Source organism: Peromyscus maniculatus, chromosome 5 (genome assembly GCF_049852395.1).
Source record: "Peromyscus maniculatus bairdii isolate BWxNUB_F1_BW_parent chromosome 5, HU_Pman_BW_mat_3.1, whole genome shotgun sequence".
NCBI classification, from domain to species: domain Eukaryota; kingdom Metazoa; phylum Chordata; class Mammalia; order Rodentia; family Cricetidae; genus Peromyscus; species Peromyscus maniculatus.
In genome coordinates this window covers 28,612,501-28,630,383 of record NC_134856.1, presented here as the reverse complement: position 1 = coordinate 28,630,383, position 17,883 = coordinate 28,612,501, and the positions used below count along the sequence as shown (strand labels likewise).

At 45.2% G+C, this 17,883-nt stretch overlaps 1 protein-coding gene and 1 long non-coding RNA gene across 5 annotated transcripts in view; one reads left to right on the top strand and one right to left on the bottom strand.

Moving 5' to 3' along the window:
• Nucleotides 1–4,346: 4,346 nt before the first annotated feature.
• Nucleotides 4,347–17,883, bottom strand: part of Ednra (endothelin receptor type A) — a 64,094-nt gene continuing 50,557 nt past the window's right edge. Inside the window, exons 5-8 of the mRNA XM_042277512.2 lie at nt 13,725–13,877; nt 10,527–10,660; nt 10,053–10,161; nt 4,347–7,584 (exon numbers count right to left, since the gene is read on the bottom strand). Of these exons, the coding sequence (XP_042133446.2) occupies nt 7,444–7,584; nt 10,053–10,161; nt 10,527–10,660; nt 13,725–13,877 (537 nt within the window). The 3' untranslated portion in view covers nt 4,347–7,443. The remainder of the gene's footprint in view (nt 7,585–10,052; nt 10,162–10,526; nt 10,661–13,724; nt 13,878–17,883) is intronic.
• LOC143273113 (uncharacterized) overlaps nt 8,476–17,883 on the top strand; it is a 28,913-nt gene continuing 19,505 nt past the window's right edge. Inside the window, exons 1-5 of one of the 4 annotated variants that reach the window (XR_013051022.1) lie at nt 8,476–8,693; nt 8,972–9,010; nt 10,450–10,685; nt 10,792–10,933; nt 11,371–14,614. This is a non-coding gene — a long non-coding RNA (uncharacterized LOC143273113). Of the gene's footprint in view, nt 8,694–8,971; nt 9,011–10,449; nt 10,692–10,791; nt 10,934–11,370; nt 14,615–17,883 lie in introns of those variants that run through there. The other 3 variants (XR_013051020.1, XR_013051023.1, XR_013051021.1) reach the window with 3 other exon arrangements.

Sequence of the window (17,883 nt, the reverse complement as noted above, 5' to 3'; positions counted from 1 at the left end):
TGGTGCACACGTATCATGGGTGTGTAGAGGTCAGAGGACAACTTTGAGGAGTTGGTACTCTCTATGTCTACAGGGACTCCTGAGACTGAACTTGAGTCATCAGGCTTGTGTGGCAAGTGTTTTGCCTGCTGAGCCATTTCACTGGCCTGTGTTTTTAAACGGCAGATAAGTCCTCTTCTTGTCGTGGACAGGGACTTGTAGGAAGACATAAGTGAAGGAGCAGGCTCTGCTGGCTGTGGGCAGAGAAGAATCAGCCTTCTGGAGAGTGCCCTCCTCTCCTCAGAGACCTTGATCCCTCAGTGGTCTTGTTTGGTCTCCACACCAATCTCAGTTCTCCTGTCTCAGGAATGCAGAGGATGCTTTCCCCTGTCTTCCTGGGATCAGCTGGTGTCCCATGCTGCCTGCACGTCCTCTCCCACAACTGCTAACAAGTTCTCCTCATGTTGATTTACAGCCTATTAAATGCTCCATCCACACTTGTGCCTACACACACACACACACACACACACACACACACACACACACACACACACACGTTTGTAGATTTCCATCTTAGGACTTACTAGTTAAGCTTGAAGACAGCAGAGAGCTACAGTTGATTGAGAAGTGGCTGTATTCTGGGAAAAAATGCGTAAATGGAGTGAGTCAGGGCTGTCCCCTGGAGGGGCCTGGGCCAGTGACTTGGCTGACAATGGGATAGTGCACAGTCCGGGCAAGGTCATGACTCCCATCTGGGACAAATCTATCACACAACACTAAACACATAATTATATCTGCCGTCCCAGGATCATATTGAAATAAGTAAGCATTGATCATCGACCAGATAAGAGGACGGTAGTTTAGAACTAAAAGGGAAAAATCTTTGGAATTCTCTCTGTTGCTCCAGGGAGGTTCCATGACTCTTCTGATTCTATTTAGAGTTGGCTTTGCTGCTCCTGGTTTCCTTCCTCCCAGGAACAAACACATTTGATAGATTCTACTGAATCATCCCAATGCCAAAGCTCGGGAACGTTCTAGTCTGCTTCCTTATGGCAGACCAGCCTTGCAAAGGCAAGCGTCTTCAGTCCTTTATTATTTTCTGATTCTCAGAGTTGGGGCTTTTCTCAGTTTTACTATAGAAACAAAGAGCCACAGAGCACAGTGCTGACCAAATAGGGACACCGGGTCATCTTTGTTACTACTCGGAGAAAAAGTATGACAGAAACACTAGCAAAGGCAGGATTAATTAAAAACCACAGCAGAGTATTGAAATAGGAAGACCTCACTAACATTTCAGAACCAGTCAGTGCAAGTGTGGTGGATGTGTGTTCTGATCTAACTCTGCCTGTTTCACGGGTCGGGTAGAATCAATGGAGATGGCACAGTACTGGTTATTACCAACACAGGAACGGAATCACTAACCTGGAAGCACCAGGAACGTCGCAGAACATTCCCTCCACTCCAGGCCCAGGCCATCCTCTGAGTACTGTATGGGGGCTAGCAGCACTGGGAAGGACAGTGCAGGCAGCAGGTTACTCCAGATGCAGCTTAGTTTGGCTATTTGGACCCATGTCCATCTCGTTCATTATGTTAGTACTTTAAGATTCGTTGGTAGATTTATTTGTTTGTTTGTTATTTATATTTGCAGTCCTCTCACATGGTAGGTAAGTACACTACTCCTGAACAAGACCTCCAGTCCCTGGGTACATTTACCTTTTTGAATGGGAAGTAGTATTTACTGACTTAAAATAATACAATGTAGAGGTAACACTGCTGTTTCTTATTATGAAGCTAGACTTGTATCTTATTTCCACAGACTCGAGCAGGGCCTCATAACGTCAACAACCTGACACCAAAAGGATTCTGACCCCTTAGCCCCTGGTTCCATTGGTGTCTGAGCCACCACTAGACATTCCATTGCGTTTATTTATTTATCCATCTCACGGCATGTTCCTGGCAGTTAATGTTATGTAATATGGTGGGTGTTTACTGTCTTAGAGTTACTCCTGCTGTAATGAAACACCATCATCAAAAGCAACTTGGGGAGGAAAGGGTTTATTTGGCTTACACTTCCACATCACAATCAATCCATCATCGAAGGCAGTCAGGACAGGAACTCAATCAGGGCAGGAACCTGGAGCCAGGAGCTGATGTAGAAGCCATGGAGGGGAGCTGCTTACTGGTTTTGTCTTCTTGGATCGTTCATCCTGCTTTCTTATAGAACCCAGGACCACCAGCCCAGGGATGGCCCCACCCACAGTGGTTTGGATCCTCCCCCATCTATCACTGTTCTGTTGCGGACAACCTAATCTTATGGAAACATTTTCTCAATTCTAGTTCCCTCCTCCTAAAGGACTCTGGCTTGTGGAAGTTGACATGAAACCAGCCTCACATCTGTGTGGAGTGAAAAGATAAGCAAGGGGGTCCGAGGTAGGCTGGAGGAGAGGGAGAAAGAGAAGTGTGGCGTGGTGTGAGCTTCACTCGGCACTTCTCCCGAATGACTGCACTGGAGGGTGCGTGGCATTACACACCTGCTAAAACCCACGAGATGCGGTGTGAGCCCAGGATAAACTATGGATGTGAGTAGTACAGTGCATCAGCATTGGTCATTCCCTGCACCAAGCTGCACAGATGCCAAAGTGTAAAGAATGGGAGAAACTGTGAGTGGAGACGGGAGGGAAGAGGGCACATAGGAGCAAGATAGTTGTGGTTTACTTTCCTTGTATACTTTAAACTGCTCTAAAACAAACAAGTCAACCCAAAGTGCAAAAAGACGAATCAAGATGATTTAGGTGAGCTAGTCATATAATGTGTTCTTCTAATCAATGGAAAACCGACTCGAACCAGAACATGTCAAAAGGTAAATGCTACAGGATGTCTTTCTGTATGCTGTGAATATGTGTGGCTCCCATTGGATAATAAGTAAAACTGTTTTGGCCTATGGAAGAAAGCTTACAGCCAGGTGGGAAAACCAAGCAGAGACACATAGAGAAGAAGGGCAGAGTCGGGAGAGACGCCAGCAGCCACCCAAGGAGCAATAAGATGTCAGCAGACCGGTTACATCACAACCACGTGGCAACATAATAGATGAATAGGAATGGGTTAATTTAAGATGACAGAGGTAGCTAGCAAGAAGCTGAAGCCACAGGCCATACAGTTTGTAATTAACATAAGCCTCCGAGTGATTATTTTATAAGCATCTGTGGGGCTGCGGGTGGGAGAGATCCGATGGACTGTGGGGCTGGGCGGAACCAAGAAACTTCCCCTACAGGTAAACGAGCTGATGTGTTCCCACAAGCCATGGGAAGCATTAAGAAACCCCAGAACCTGTGACCAAAACACTCTTTCCCATCTTTGTGGCATGGATAGGTTGATTTTCTTCCTCATGCCCAAACCATGGGTACCAGCTCCAGCTCACAAGCTTTCAGCCTCAGCACAGTGGGACAGGCCTCTTTCTCATCCAGTGCTTTCTTAGGCCCCATGCCCCCGACCCCGACCCGGGCTAGCCTGACCCAGTCACGGTGTGGATGGGGCACAGTCCATGAGCATGGGCACGCACAAGGCAGGAAACAGGTAGACAGGATGGACCCTGCTACAGTTACATTGACCACAGATGACAGTGCCATCGATGACATAGATGGCACTGGCAGTGGGGAGAGGTGGGCAGAAAAGTGACACAGTCGTGGGTGTGATCTACCAAGGGGGCTCCTGAACTATTGAGATGTTGGTGTAAAGTGTAAGAGAAAAGAGTGACTTCAAATGTTTGTCTTAACTAGCCCAAAGGTGGAGCTGTATCTAACTGAACAGAAGAATATTATGGTAGCATAGGTTGGGAGACATCTGGTTCATTCTGTATATATTATGGTCTGTTAGCCATCTAATTGGAGATGTCAATAGACAGTGGCTATGGATGTGTGTCTTCCTCTGGGCAGTCACATAGAACTGCTTACTGGCTCTTAATTCCTCTGGATTGCAAGCTCGATCAGATCTGGGACTTTGCCTGTTTCGTTCACTGCTGTACATCTAATACCTAGCAGAAATTTTATGAGAAAGATAAAGGAGGGATGAGCGAGTTAATTGTTCAGTACAGCAAAGCAGGGTGATGGGGACTGGACTACAGGACAAGCAGCTGTTCCAAAGTAAAACTGCTTGACTGGCAGTTACTAAGGAGAAATTTGAAAGACATTGTATAACAGACACTCCCTGGAAGATCTACTTAAAATGAAAGACATATCGGCACTGGTGGTAGTTCTCTGAGTTTGAGGCTAGCTTGGTCTACAGAATGAGTTCTAACAAAGTCAGGGCTATACAGAGAAATCTTGTCTCTGGGGGAAAAAAGATAAAAGGAGAGAGAAAGACACTTGTAGTGCTTCTGTAAACCTTTATTTTATGTTTAATGGGCTACCACCAATGTAGGCCCTTAGATTCTGGCTCATTTCTACAAAGTTATTTGTTGGAAATACAGTAAAGGTAGAAATTAGAACTGTCTGTATGAGTGAACCATCATTACCAGTCCATAAACAAAATGCACACAAAAGCCTGTGTATTCAGATCTATGATGTTCCGAATTTAAAAAATACATCCTATCTGTAAAAAAGCATTTTTAAAAAGACAATGGTCTAATAAACAAAACGGTGTGTATCTACGTCTAATTAGAGGCATGTATAAGTGTGTGACACTCCAGTGGTGTAATGGGACTTGGCTACTAACACACAGAGGGCAGCATGTCTCAGCCCTGAAATTCAACCAGAATCCGATGCATTAACTGTAATAAAATATGACACAGAAGTTAACATAGCTGGTTTTCCACCAATAACCTGTCTGATGGCATATGACAGAAACTCCAGGCAACTTGTCAGCTGCAACACAGTTGAGGATTAGAACAAAGTAATACTTGGCTGGGGATGTAGCTCAGTGGTAGAGCGCTTGCCTAGCATAAGTAAGGTCATGGGCTTAATCCCCAGTGCAAGAAGTAAAAGAAAACACACACACACACACACACACACACACACACACACACACACACACACATACACACACACACACAAAAAAAACAAACAAACAAACAAACAAAAAAAAAACCAAAAACCAAACAAAAAACAACCAAGGAAATAAAGAGAAAAGTATAACACTTCCAATATAAAACTCTTTGCTCCGGCATGGGCAGCCCTATGACCTTGAATATTGCTTTTTGAAATCATCCAACCTAACAAAATCCCCTACTCTTAGCTTATGACTCGTTCCCTTGCATGATGCTGCCCGTAATCTGTAATGGTAACTGGGCCACAAATATGGAACACTTGAGATTCTCATGTGAAAAAAACTGAGCAAAGTGGGTTGTATGATGAACAGTAAGCTAGAATCCACTCCCAGTATGTGCTTTGGCACAAACACAGGGTATTTTGAGATTATATTAAATCCATATGTACCATAACACACACGCGCGCGCACACACACACACACACACACACACACACACACACACACACACACACACACCACTCCATAGAGACTGTCACAGAAAATTTGGCTAAAAGAAATTTACAATTATTTATATATTTATATACACACAAAATAAAAGACATTTGTCATGCTCACAGTCTGTAAACACCCGGGAAAATGCCCAGTAGAGTTACTGTGGGCCCTTTGAAATGGTGACCACTGGGAACCCGGAGACAGGATGGAGATTTAGGTTCCTATCAGGGAGGAGCAAAGAGTTAAAGGTTCTTGCAGGTATAACTACATTTCACCCGACACAGTCAGCTCATTCGGCCGCGTTTGAAATGGTTTCCTGTCTGGAAAAAGGAATGAGCAGGAAAGCCCTGCAGCCAGTCATCACTGTAGAAGAAACTGAGAGCACGAAAGGGACTAGGTATTATATATGTGCTACTATTACAGAACTTAAAGAAAATTTCAGGTCCTCAAAAAATATTCAGCATTTCCCTCTTAGGTATGCATGGCACCCGGGAGTCTCAGGCATCCTTCAGTGACTCATTGAAGCCTTAGGACATGGTTTCACATTAAAAGATGGTTTATGAAAAATAGAACCATTGGATGTCAGTATTATTATTAATCATTATTATTGTGAGGTGGAATCCTTCTCCTCACTGCAGACAGTTTCCCACTCACAGTTATCCCACTGCAGCCTCCCATGTGATAAGAGCATTAAGCATGTGGCATGTGCCATCTCACTCAGCTCAAGTATTACTTTTTTAATTTAATTTAAAAATATGCTCAAGCCAGATGTGGTGGTGCAGTCCCTTAATCCCAGGCCTTGGGAGGCAGAAGCAGGTGGATCTCTGTTAGTTCAGGCTGTCTTGGTTTACATAGCAAAACCTGTCTCAAAATTAAAAAAACAAGATCCAAATATGCTCTAATAAAAACATAGTTAAACAAAAAGGAAGGAAGGAAAGAAAATACAGATTCTTAGGAATTCCTTGGCCAGTAGCTGTTCAACTGCTCTGGCGGTCACCAGTCTGGCTGTATTTGTGGCAGTTCTAGAATTCATGTTTTACAAATAAAACTGTGATGCTCGTCTGATGCCTCCTCTCCTCCTCTTCTTAGTATATGTAAATAAGATAGAACAATCATTTCTATGGTATCATGCAGTTATAAAATACTAACTCTGGATGACATTTCCAAAAGAGTACTTTAACCTCACAGTGTGTTTGGCTAAAGAATCTTGTCACACTCTCTAAACTCTTTTTTATCTGTTTGTGTTTCTGAGACAGAATCTCCTATAGCCCAGGCTTTTCTGAACCATGCAGATGAGGCTAACCTCGAACTCCTGATCACCTTCACCTCACTTCTTCAATTCTAGGGTTATAGGCGTGTGCCAGTAAACCCAGCATAACCTCTAGATCAGTGGTTCTCAACCTTTGGGGGTTGAATGACCCTTTCAGAGGGGTCACCGAAGATCATCAGAAATATCAGATATTTACGTTATGATTCATAACAGTAGCAAAGTTACAGTTATGAAGTAGCAACAAAAATGATTTTATGGTTGAGGGTCACCACCACATGAAGATCTGTGTTAAAGGGTCACAGTGTTAGGAAGGTTGAGAACCCTTGCTGTAGAGTCCTGTGATGAGCATTCTCAGTGGCTATTCCACAGACCTGCATGAACGCTGGTTATGAGCTTGCAAACTCTGTGTTCATGCAAAGCTTGCAGATACAGTGTGGTTTCCTTCAACAATCCCCTTTCTCCCTCAGCTGTCATAATTTTCAAGTGTTGGATATGACATGCAAAAAATGCAAATCATATAAAGTACTTAGGAAAGACCCACTGACTGTGATTGGAAGGCACTCCACCACATGCTGTTGGGAGGACAGGAGAGATTTTCTTTTCTTGGGATGGGTTAGAGGACCAGGGGAGAGAATTTGGGAGGTTTGGGGGACCGCTGCTGTGTGACTATCTCCTCCACTAGGACTTGAAGACTCAGTGATTGGTGTTTCTGCAGAGGGTTAGTTCATGCTGTCCTTGTGGCTGCTCCGTTCTGTGTTGTGGTTGTTCTGGTCATGGTTCTTCCACTGGACACTTGTTCCATTCATAGGGACCGAGGTCATGAGGCTTTTGGACTGGTGACAGCAGCAACAGAGGCATGACTGGGGTGGGAAAGAGAGAGTGTGTAAATGAGGCCGTCAGCCTGCCTCCCCATCCCTAGCCACACATCAAAGCCTGGGGCCCATGAGGGAGGGGTCAATGCCTGTGGACAACCGAGGACAGCTGGAGCTTGTCAGGGCCAGGCAGAGATTAGGAGCAAGGGTCTCTTGCTTTTCATTGCAACTGTGTTCTTCATGGTCAAGAGGAGGGACGGCAGTGCTGGTTGGATGGGGGCTCTCCAGGGCATGAGGAGTGTATTCCTCATGTGGTGCCCGGCATCTATCAGTACCTCAGCTGACCCTCATGCCAGCCCCGGCTGTAGGCGCTGTTGATAGCTCTTTATGAAGAATGATCGTGGGGCCCTGGGATGTAAACTACAAGGCAGGGCTCTCCAGATTGGATCTTTCCCTTGGCCATTCCCTTAGGCATGTGTTTAAATTTCTGAGGATTTTTAAGAGGAAATTTCCCCTGCCCTATAATTAATATATAAATTAATCAGCAAGTGATATCAAATGCAGCATATGAAAATATACTAGTTAGGACCTGTATGTGAGCCAACCTAGTCCCAGCACTTTGTGATTTGTAACCTTTCCAAGGACACCTCAAAGTCACAGCACCTGAAGCTCCATTATCAACTCTCAGCTGCTCGTGCCATGGGCGATCTGTCTGTCTGTTTAGATCGTGGGTTCTGTGAGAGCAGTTACCATGTTTTCCCTCTCTATGTTAAACAATAGCACACTCACACTAGGTACTTATTGTGTGTCTGTCTATCTATCTATCTATCTATCTATCTATCTATCTATCTATCTATCTATCTATCTATCATCTATCATCTCTGTGGTAGTTTGAATGTAATTGGCCCCATAATCCCATAGTCATAGGGAGTGGCACTATTAGGAGGTGTGGCTTTGGTGGAGTGGGTGTGGCTTTGTTGGAAGAAGTGTGTCAGAGTGGGGGCGGGCTTTGAGGTTTCATATACTCAGGATGCCGCCCAGTGAGTCAGTTGACTTCCTGTTGCCTGCAAGATGTAGGACACTCGGCTCTTTCTCCAGCACCATGCCTGTCTGCATGCTGTCATGCTCCCCATCATGATGGACTGAACCTCTGAACTGTAAGTGAGCCACCACAATTTAAATGTTTCCTTTATGAGAGTTGCCATGGTCATTGTGTCTCTTCACAGCAATGGAAACCTAACGAAGACACATATCTATCTATCTATCTATCTCTCTATCTATCTATCTATCTATCTATCTATCTATCTATCCATCCATCCATCCATCCATCCATCCATCCATCCATCCATCCATCCATCCACCTACCTATCCATCCATCAGTCATCCACACTAAGTTGTACTTATTGGATGGTGATTTAGCTCATCTATTTTTCAGGTGAGGTGACTGAGGGAGCTGGAGGGGACGCCATTACAAGTGAGTGAGACCATTAGCAAATGCTGAGCTGTGCTGTCAGCCAAGGTTGGCTGCTTCTTCCAGCACCTGTACCCTGACCTCTGCTCTGTTCTGTATAATATGTACTCTGACCTGAAGTTAGCCATCTTGGTCCAAGGTAACAGAACCAGTAAACACTAGGGCTATGCTACATTCCAGAACTGGAAAGTGACACACCAATGATGTGCCTGCAGCTCCTAAAGATGTTGTTGGCTTGTCTGGAAGGAGATTTGAAACAAGAAAGCTGACGATGAGTGAAATCACAGTAGTGTAGATGTCCAGAGTAATAAGTATTTACTTTTCTTGGAGAGGCTATTATTTATTATTTTTAAGATTTATTTTTATTTTATGTGTATGAGTGTTTGCCTGCATGAGCACCATGTGTGTGCTTGGTGTCCAAGAAGGCCAGAGGAGGGCACTGGATGCCCTGAAACTTGAGTTACAGATGGCTCTAAGCCACCATGTGGTTGCTGGGGGCAGAACCTGGGGCCTTCACAAGAGCAGTGAATGCCCTTAACTGCTGGACCACCTCTCCAACTCAGAAAGGTTGTTATTAAATACACCACTTAATTGCTTTTAGTGAGAGCTTTCTCAGCCTCAGAGACTATGTCTGCCTAAGACCAATTAAAGTCTAAGACAAGGAAAGGTGTGAATTGGCTTTCTGTATTGTAAATGTGTGTGCTTATATTTGAGCATTCCTTTTGAAGAGAGACTCTGAACTGGCATGCAAGTAGGCCAGTCCTTTTGGCTTTACCCTGTGAACATGTCATCTGAATATGTACTGATCTTCTGCTCTCTTGACAGTCGGACCCTCTTTCTAGGTAACAGGAAGTGATTTTCACTTCTCCAATGAAGAGGGACATGCCCGATCAAAGCGGGGCTAAACGGAATTGGCTATGCCAGTTGGGCACAGAGTACACTGATCTGGCAGCCGAGAGAGAGAGAGAGAGAGAGAGAGAGAGAGAGAGAGAGAGAGAGAGAGAGAGAGAGAGAGAGAGAGCTAGAGCTTGCAAGACAGTCTTACCTGGAAACAATTTTTGAATTTCTTGCTCACAAAATATAGAGCTATTGGGTTTATGCAAGAATTCATGGTTGCCAAGTTGATACCGATGTAATCCATGAGCAACAAGAAGCTAGAGCAAAAGAAAACAGTGTCATTAAAAAACACTGCTTTAAAATCTGCTAAACAGCATTTATTCCCCACACCAGCATTTCTGCTGCCTCAAGGCCATATCTCATGGGTGGCGGGTAGAATTGTGTAGGAAGTACTGCAGGGCAATGCCTTGGTTAACAGAAATCCCCGAGCACAGCTTCAGGAAGGTAGCGGCAAGATCATAGACAGGACCCGCACAAATTCTGGGGCCAGTTATGGGTTGTGTCAGCTAAAAACATATAATTAAGTTTGCAATTTTAAATTTCAGAGCTGGTAAGAGTGTAAACATCCTATAAATGTGAAAGGCTGGGAAACTGTTTCCTGCGTGGGCACCTGGAATCATACCTGAGCAGTTCACATCGGTTCTTATCCATCTCATCATACACAGTCTTCTTCAAAATGCGGCTTAGGTGAAGAGGGAACCAGCAGAGGGCAAAGATGACGACCAGACAGAACACGGTCTTCGCCACTTCTCGACGCTAAGGGGAAGCGCACGCAGACAAGGTAAAGGTCAGTGCTGTCGCATGGCAGAAATAGCGACATACTAGACGGGAGGAGACACCAGAGAAGAGTCAGGAGAATGGTCCTCACACGACGTCTGTTTCTTAAGACCTAGAGTGCAACTGTCTTGTGGAGGAGTTGTTAACCATGCCTTTGGGCAGCTGCCAGGCTCGAGATGTCCCAAGGACAACAGCAGAGGTCTATGCCAGGAGGAAGGCAGGAACTGGCCGGAGTCAACACCATGGCTGAATGTAAGCATGATGGCATGTGTGCTTGTGAGTCTAAGCACGGGAGCATGTGTGTTTGTTGAGGCATGTGTGTTTTGGAGGAGAGCGGATGGTAGCAGGCGGATACTTAGGGGCTAGTTGAAAGCTGGGTATCGGGCAATTGGCCTAGTGATGGAATGACAGCCAAGGCGACTGGACACAGCACGAAAATGGACAAGTACAGAGACAGCAACCCATTTCCACTCGTGTCTGATTTTGAAGCTACCTTTGGAAATGCTTTGCTTTTGTTTACTTATTTTGTCTGAGACAGGACTTGCTTTGTTGCCCATGCTGGTTGTGAATTCCTGGGCCCAAGAGATCCTTTTGCCTTGTCTCTCTTGTGTTTAGATTATAGGCATGTACTACTATGCCTGGGTTGAAATTTGCTTTTAATTTCAAAATTCTTTTTTAATGACATATAGTTTCCAAAGACCTGCTGTTTGCAAATAGGAGCTTACAGGGAGGGGCACCGCAGTGATGGTTAGAAGCACTGGGCATGCTCTCCAGGGACCGACTCCAGCTGAAGCTCTACAGTCTCCGAGTCTGCTCGTGGTCTGAGCAGCCATAGGTTGGGAATCATCTCTACCCTTCATTTGTGTCCACACCCTGAGGCACCCCACACACATTTAGAAGCAGAACTAGGGACATAAAAATGCAACCTGTCTGTAACTGGGCCAATCAACCTCAAACAAAACTGACTGCAAACAGGCTGGAAAAGGATTCTGGAAAATAATGCTGGCTCATACTGAGGCATCTAACATTAAGTTCAGGAAGCCTAGAATAAGGATACCCGGTTGAGCCCGTCACAGAGACCACTGTCCCAAATTGCTGCTGCAGGCCAAAGAATAGGAGCCTTAATACCCCACAGTCACGACACCAGCTGGGATGTGGTTCCAGAGAGATGTCTGGAGGAGGGACATAGAGCATTCCCATTTGCAGGGCTGGGGGCTTTGTAAAGTTGTTTTTGTTTTGTGTTTTTGTTTGTTTGTGAGACAATGTTTCATTCACTATTTATCCTTGGCTGGCCTGGGGCTCACTGTGTTGACCAGGATGGGCTTGAACTCAGAGATCCACCTGCCTCAGCCACCTTACTGCTCGATTAAAGAAGTGCACCACCACACCTGGCCTTAAAGGGTTAATTTTGCACCTGAAGTATCTGCAACATCCAAGCCTGAACAAAGTCAGGCTAGTTTCTCAGGGTGAACGCGGCTGTCAGTCAAAGGTAATAGCTCCCATTTGTGTGACACAGACTTCAGAGAGCACACATGTGCACATCCTTTCCTGAGATTCTCATAACAGCACCGATTCTCGTATGGCTACGGCTGAAGCTCAGGAAGGAGCAGTGGTTGAAAGGGTGCTGATGTGTGCTCGTGTGTGATAACTACATGGCCAGCTTTAGGGACTCCAGCAACAGCCTCTGCTGCCTCTCGTTGTGACTGAGTGCTCGTATATATTCTCCCACTGCTACCAGGAACCTACTCCGCTCCTACTTAACTCTGTGAGTCAACGTCAATTAATTATTTGCTGAGTGTCTACTAGGAACTGGACACTATTAGGTACCTTACATGCCTTTGGCAACCTACAAATATATTATTACGTACTTATGAGAAACCAGAAGTGTAGAGACACGGAGTAATCTGCCCAAGGTCACGTGACCAGGAAGTTTAAGAGTCAAGTTTTGCCTTCTAAAGTCTCAAAGTACACATAACTGTTCTTGCGAGCTGCTGCCTGAAAGACTCATTAGCTCCCACTGGCATGTTCAAATTCCTTCTAAAATTTTGGGTCCTCCAAGACTTCACCTCTTTTCCCGTGTTCAGTCAGATTTCCTATCATTTATTTGAGGTACTGATCTGATCAAACTCATTTCCATTTTACTCCTCCTGATGGCCTGGTGTCCATCCCACGTTTTCCCGGGGCTTTTGTCCTCTGCTTTCCCACCAAATGACATTTATCCTCACTGTCCCCAAACCACAGACAGTTCTCCATAGTTCCACTTCGTACATGCCCTGGCTTTGTACTGTATGGCTGCTTGCATTGCACTTCGCCATCCTATTTTCTAATTGCTTGTATTTGCATTTTATTCCACAATGACACTGCAAAGCCCACGAGGGGAGATGGCCACGTGCATCTTTCTGTCTCGGAGTAGCCACAAGTCCACTTCAGTGCATCCACACACACATGGCGAAATAATCACGAGTTAACTCTCTTTAAGCCCTGCCTCGCAGGCCATCTGGTTCACAGGCAGGATTCCTACTTCCCAAAAGGAATTCCTAAGGCTATATAAAGAGAGCAGCTATGAGAGAACGTTTTTATTTTTAGAAAATCAGCATAAATCTGTTACATACGACGTGGTCATGTACCACTTAAAGACAGAGATATGTTCTGAAAAATGTGTAGCTAGGCAATTTCAACACTGTGCAAACACCACAGAGTGTACTGACACATTGCTGGATGGTATTATCTACCTCACAGTAGGCTGTGTGGGCCAGCTTGTTGCTCCTAGACTATACATCTGTACAACATATTACTGTACTAGACAGCGTAGGCAACTGTGATACAGTGGTGTTTGCCTATCTCAACATGTCTTAGCATGGAAAAGACACTGCAAACAATGCTAGGCGGTGAAATTTTCCATTCTGTTTATAAACGTACGGGGCCACTGCCATCTGTACAGGTGCAGCTGACTGCGATGCTTTTATAAGTAATTACCTGCACTCGCAGGCTTGCTGATTTCAAAACAGCCCCGGCCAAGTTCTCGGGCACTGTGGAGACTTACCTGTTTGAGGTGTTCACTGAGGGCAATCCGCAAGCTGCCGTTCCTCCTGTTCAGCATCTCACAGGTCATGAGGGTGTAGAAGATGGCCGTGCACACCAACGGCATGCAGAAGTAGAACCCGAACAACCACCAGTCCTTCACACCCTGGTAAAACTGTCCAGTGAGGAAAAGGGAAGATTCACACCCTGGTAAAACTGTCCAGTGAGGAAAAGGGAAGATTCACACCTGGTAAAACTGTCCAGTGAGGAAAAGGGAAGATTCACACCTGGTAAAACTGTCCAGTGAGGAAAAGTGAAGATGGGCGCTGGAGCGTGAGCGGACAGTCTCTGCTTGTAGATGCGTCCGCCGTATATACCCTCTTGACAGCAGTGGAGAACTTACATTGTGCTCAGTATTTATTTTTAATTTTATTTTTCAGCATGGGATCCTGCCTTGCCAGGGCTTGGCACACACTAGGCAAGTGCTGTACTCTAGGCTATGACATGTGAAAAAAATGTGCATTAAAATTATCTAATTATCCCTACAAGGATACTTCTGAGAACTTCACGCTGATTTCTATTACACAATGGAGGAGCTCTAACCAGTACAAAGAGTCTCCTCTTGAAGTTCATAAAATGGAATTTGAGACATTTTCATCTTTGTTTATTGATGAGCCTCAACATTTTGATAAGAGCAGCCGACTCTTGGACTGTGTGGTTAAAGTGTCTAATGTGAGGACGGTGAAGGTTATCAGTGCATGGCTTATCTGCAGCTGCGGTTAGAGGGGCTTAACCCTTTGCCTGGTGTGTGACCCCAGAGTCAGCCAGCTCAGCCGTCAGCAACTCCTCTCTCTCTCTCTCTCTCTCTCTCTCTCTCTCTCTCTCTCTCTCTCTCTCTCTCTCTCTCTCTCCTTGCCACGTGGAAACTACTGAGTGGGGACATTCTAGCTACAGGCTGACTTGGCACTCTCTCTCTGTGGACAAGGATTTACACAAATACAGGTTGTTCAGTCTTCTGTCTTCTTTTAAAGTTTTATTTTTGTTTATTTTATGTGCATTGATGTTTTGCCTGCATGTACGTGTGAGGATGCCAGATCCCCTGGAACTGGAGTTACACACAGTTGTGAGCCACCATGTGGGTGCTGGGAATTGAACCCAAGTCCTCTGGAAGAGCAGTCAGTGCTCTTAACGCCCCAGTTTTCTGTCTTTTTAAAGGAAGATAAAAATGGCAACGATACTCAGATGCTTTACTGAATTGACCTCGAACTTGGGAAGGCATGCTTTTTACTTCCTTATGCTTTTCCTGCAGACCATTTATTTACTGTTGGTCACATATCCTCTTGTGATAGCTCTGTCAGTTCACACAGATGTGATCGCCCTGGTCCTTGAACACTGAACTTTCTGTACATGGAAAGGAGCCCTTCATGGCTGGTTGCAGAAGACCAAGTCCAGGCAAGGTTTCTTCACTGTCAAATGCCACAGACCCCCTTGGAAATCTGGTGAATGTGAGAATTCCTTCTGAAAACAACTCTCATTCTCTCTCTCTCTCTCTCTCTCTCTCTCTCTCTCTCTCTCTGTGCGTGCTTGATGTGAGCATGTGCATGTGTGTAGGACAGAATATCCTTAGATACCATTCTTCAGGAGCCATCCACTTTGTTGTTTGAGACAGAGTCTCCCACTGGGACCTAGGGCTGGCCAATTTGGCTAGGTTATCTGGCTAAAGCCTGTGGACTTGCAGGCCTTTGCCTTCCCAGCACTGGGTTTACAAGCCTGTGCCACCATGCCCAGCTTTTTACATTGTTAAAATTCCCAGACATCAACATTATATTTTAATAAGCACAAAGTTAAATGTAATGTGCTCACAGTGAAAAACAATTACATTGAAATGGAGCTATCAAAATACTGAAAATAAAATTCTGATAAAGATATGTATTTATCAACAAATTACATAGTATATGTGTCTGGTTAAATAATATAATGGCTCCCCAAACTACTAAGCATTGAGCATTAATACTAGCAATGAGTATTAATATTTCAAGATTGTGCACATGTTTCTCTCTCTAAAAAATCATGGTACCCTTAAACATTACAGTGATTTATTATCTACGTTTTTGTTTTATTTTATTTTTTGACAGGGTTTCTCTGTGTAGCTTTTGCCGTCCTGGAACTCACTCTGTAGACCAGGTTGACCTCAAACTCACAGAGATCCTTCTGCCTCTGCCTCCTGAGTATTGGGATTAAAGGCGTGTGAAACTACCGCCTGGCTATCATCTACATTTGAAGTCAGAGGAAACGACAGATTTCAGGAGAAATTTAGTGAAAACAAACACATTTTCTTTCCCATCCAATCTCCTAGACCCCTGGATTCTATCCCAGATTAAGTGCAAACTCCCAACGGAGTTCGTTTCTTCAGACTGTTAAACAACCTCCCCTAGTCCATCCCAATGCAAAAAGACCACTGTCTGGAACTTAAAAAAAACCTGGACTCTGTCCTTGCTTGGAAGTACAGTACAAACATCCTTTGAAGTCCTCCTCACCCCTCCAGTCCCCACCCCTCCACCCCTCACCCCCTCCACTCCCCACACCACCTCTGTAGCCCCTTCCCACAGAACTGCAGGCTGAGTGGGTGTGGCTAGAAGCAGCTGCCTGGGTCTGAAGGTGACCCAGGACAGAGCTGGATGGATGGATGGAGTACCCCACCCCTCCATGACAGAGGAACACTGGGAAAGGAGTTACAGCTTTGTTTTTGAACTGATGTCATCAGCTAGGTATTGGAAAGGGCTTCGGGACAGTCTAGAGCAGAGCAAAGTGGAAGAGTGGGTTGTGAAAGAAGATGGGGGTTATTAGAAAAAAACGTGGATTTCAGACTCGGAATGAACTCTGAAATCTCACCAGTTTGACTTATCCCCTTGGTTGTGACCCGCGGCCACCCTCTTGATGGTACCTGCTTCCTTTAGTCCATTTCCGGGGACAAAGTGCCTTCTTATGGGACCTTCTCTCCTCTAATGCCTGTCTTTGGAAAGTCTAGAGTGCTCATCTGCCCCTCCCAATTCCAAACCCTAAACATGGGCTAGTCCATCCCAGGGTCTTGCTTTTCATCGTGTCAACTGACCTAGTGAAAAAGGCAGGAGGAAAAAACCTTCCGTTTTGAGGTTGCCAGTCTTCATGAGTTCTTTTAATTTTAAAACAAAAATTTCCAAGCAGAATAACCGATCAACTGCAAAACCATGAATTGGGTGAATTTCCCACTTCAGGAAAGCACAGCTTGAGCTGTCTGTGACGCCGGTGACGCCAGCAGGTGACCTGCCATCAAAGCACTTAATTTTGCTGGCTCAGGGGACATGGGTGACCTGTTGGTTCTGTCCTGTCCACCTGGAACTGGTTTTGCAAAGGGAATATGCATTCTGAAACACGTTTCACAGTGCGCTCAGACACCTGCTTAAGCCTTTCAGAACAATGCTGATGTGCTCAGGGATGCCGGGCCTAGAGTCCCTATCAATATAAGCCCAGGTAAGCATGGCAGCCTATTTACAATGAGCAAGCCCAACCTCTAGGAATCTGGGTGTCTAATTTTTTTGCTAAATTTGCTTAGAGGTCAGAACCTACAGTTTCATGTATGTTACAATGATTCCCCACAGGGCACACGTTCAGCTCATTTTGCTGGAGAAATGTTTTGTGAAATATTTTTAGGGTAGATAAGATTAGTGTTCAGAAAGCTAACTGAACAAACCGAGTTTCCTCAGGTAACATGTGCATGTCTTTCAGATTAATCGTAAAGACAGATTACATTCTGTACTTACAGAGGTAGTCTCAGTAAATTGCTTTGGACTTCCTTGTACAGAAAACAGTTTTGTCTATAGTTGCACAACACGTAGAGAGTAGGAGATGACACAGTTGCTCTATTTAAGAAGCTACACACAGGCCCGTGTCACCTTCCCGGCAGCTGGAACATCTGCACTGCCGGAGGCACAGCAGCCTTGTGGAGATACCAGCAAGCCTCCAGACAGTGAAGTACGGTGCCTCCCTCCCCGGCTAATTCAGTTAGAGCTTTAGCACGTCTTTGAGTTAAAATGTTGACTTTTTGCCGGGCGGTGGTGGCACACGCCTTTAATCCCAGCACTCAGGAGGCAGAGCCAGGCCGATCTCTGTGAGTTCGAGGCCAGCCTCGGCTCCAAAGCGAG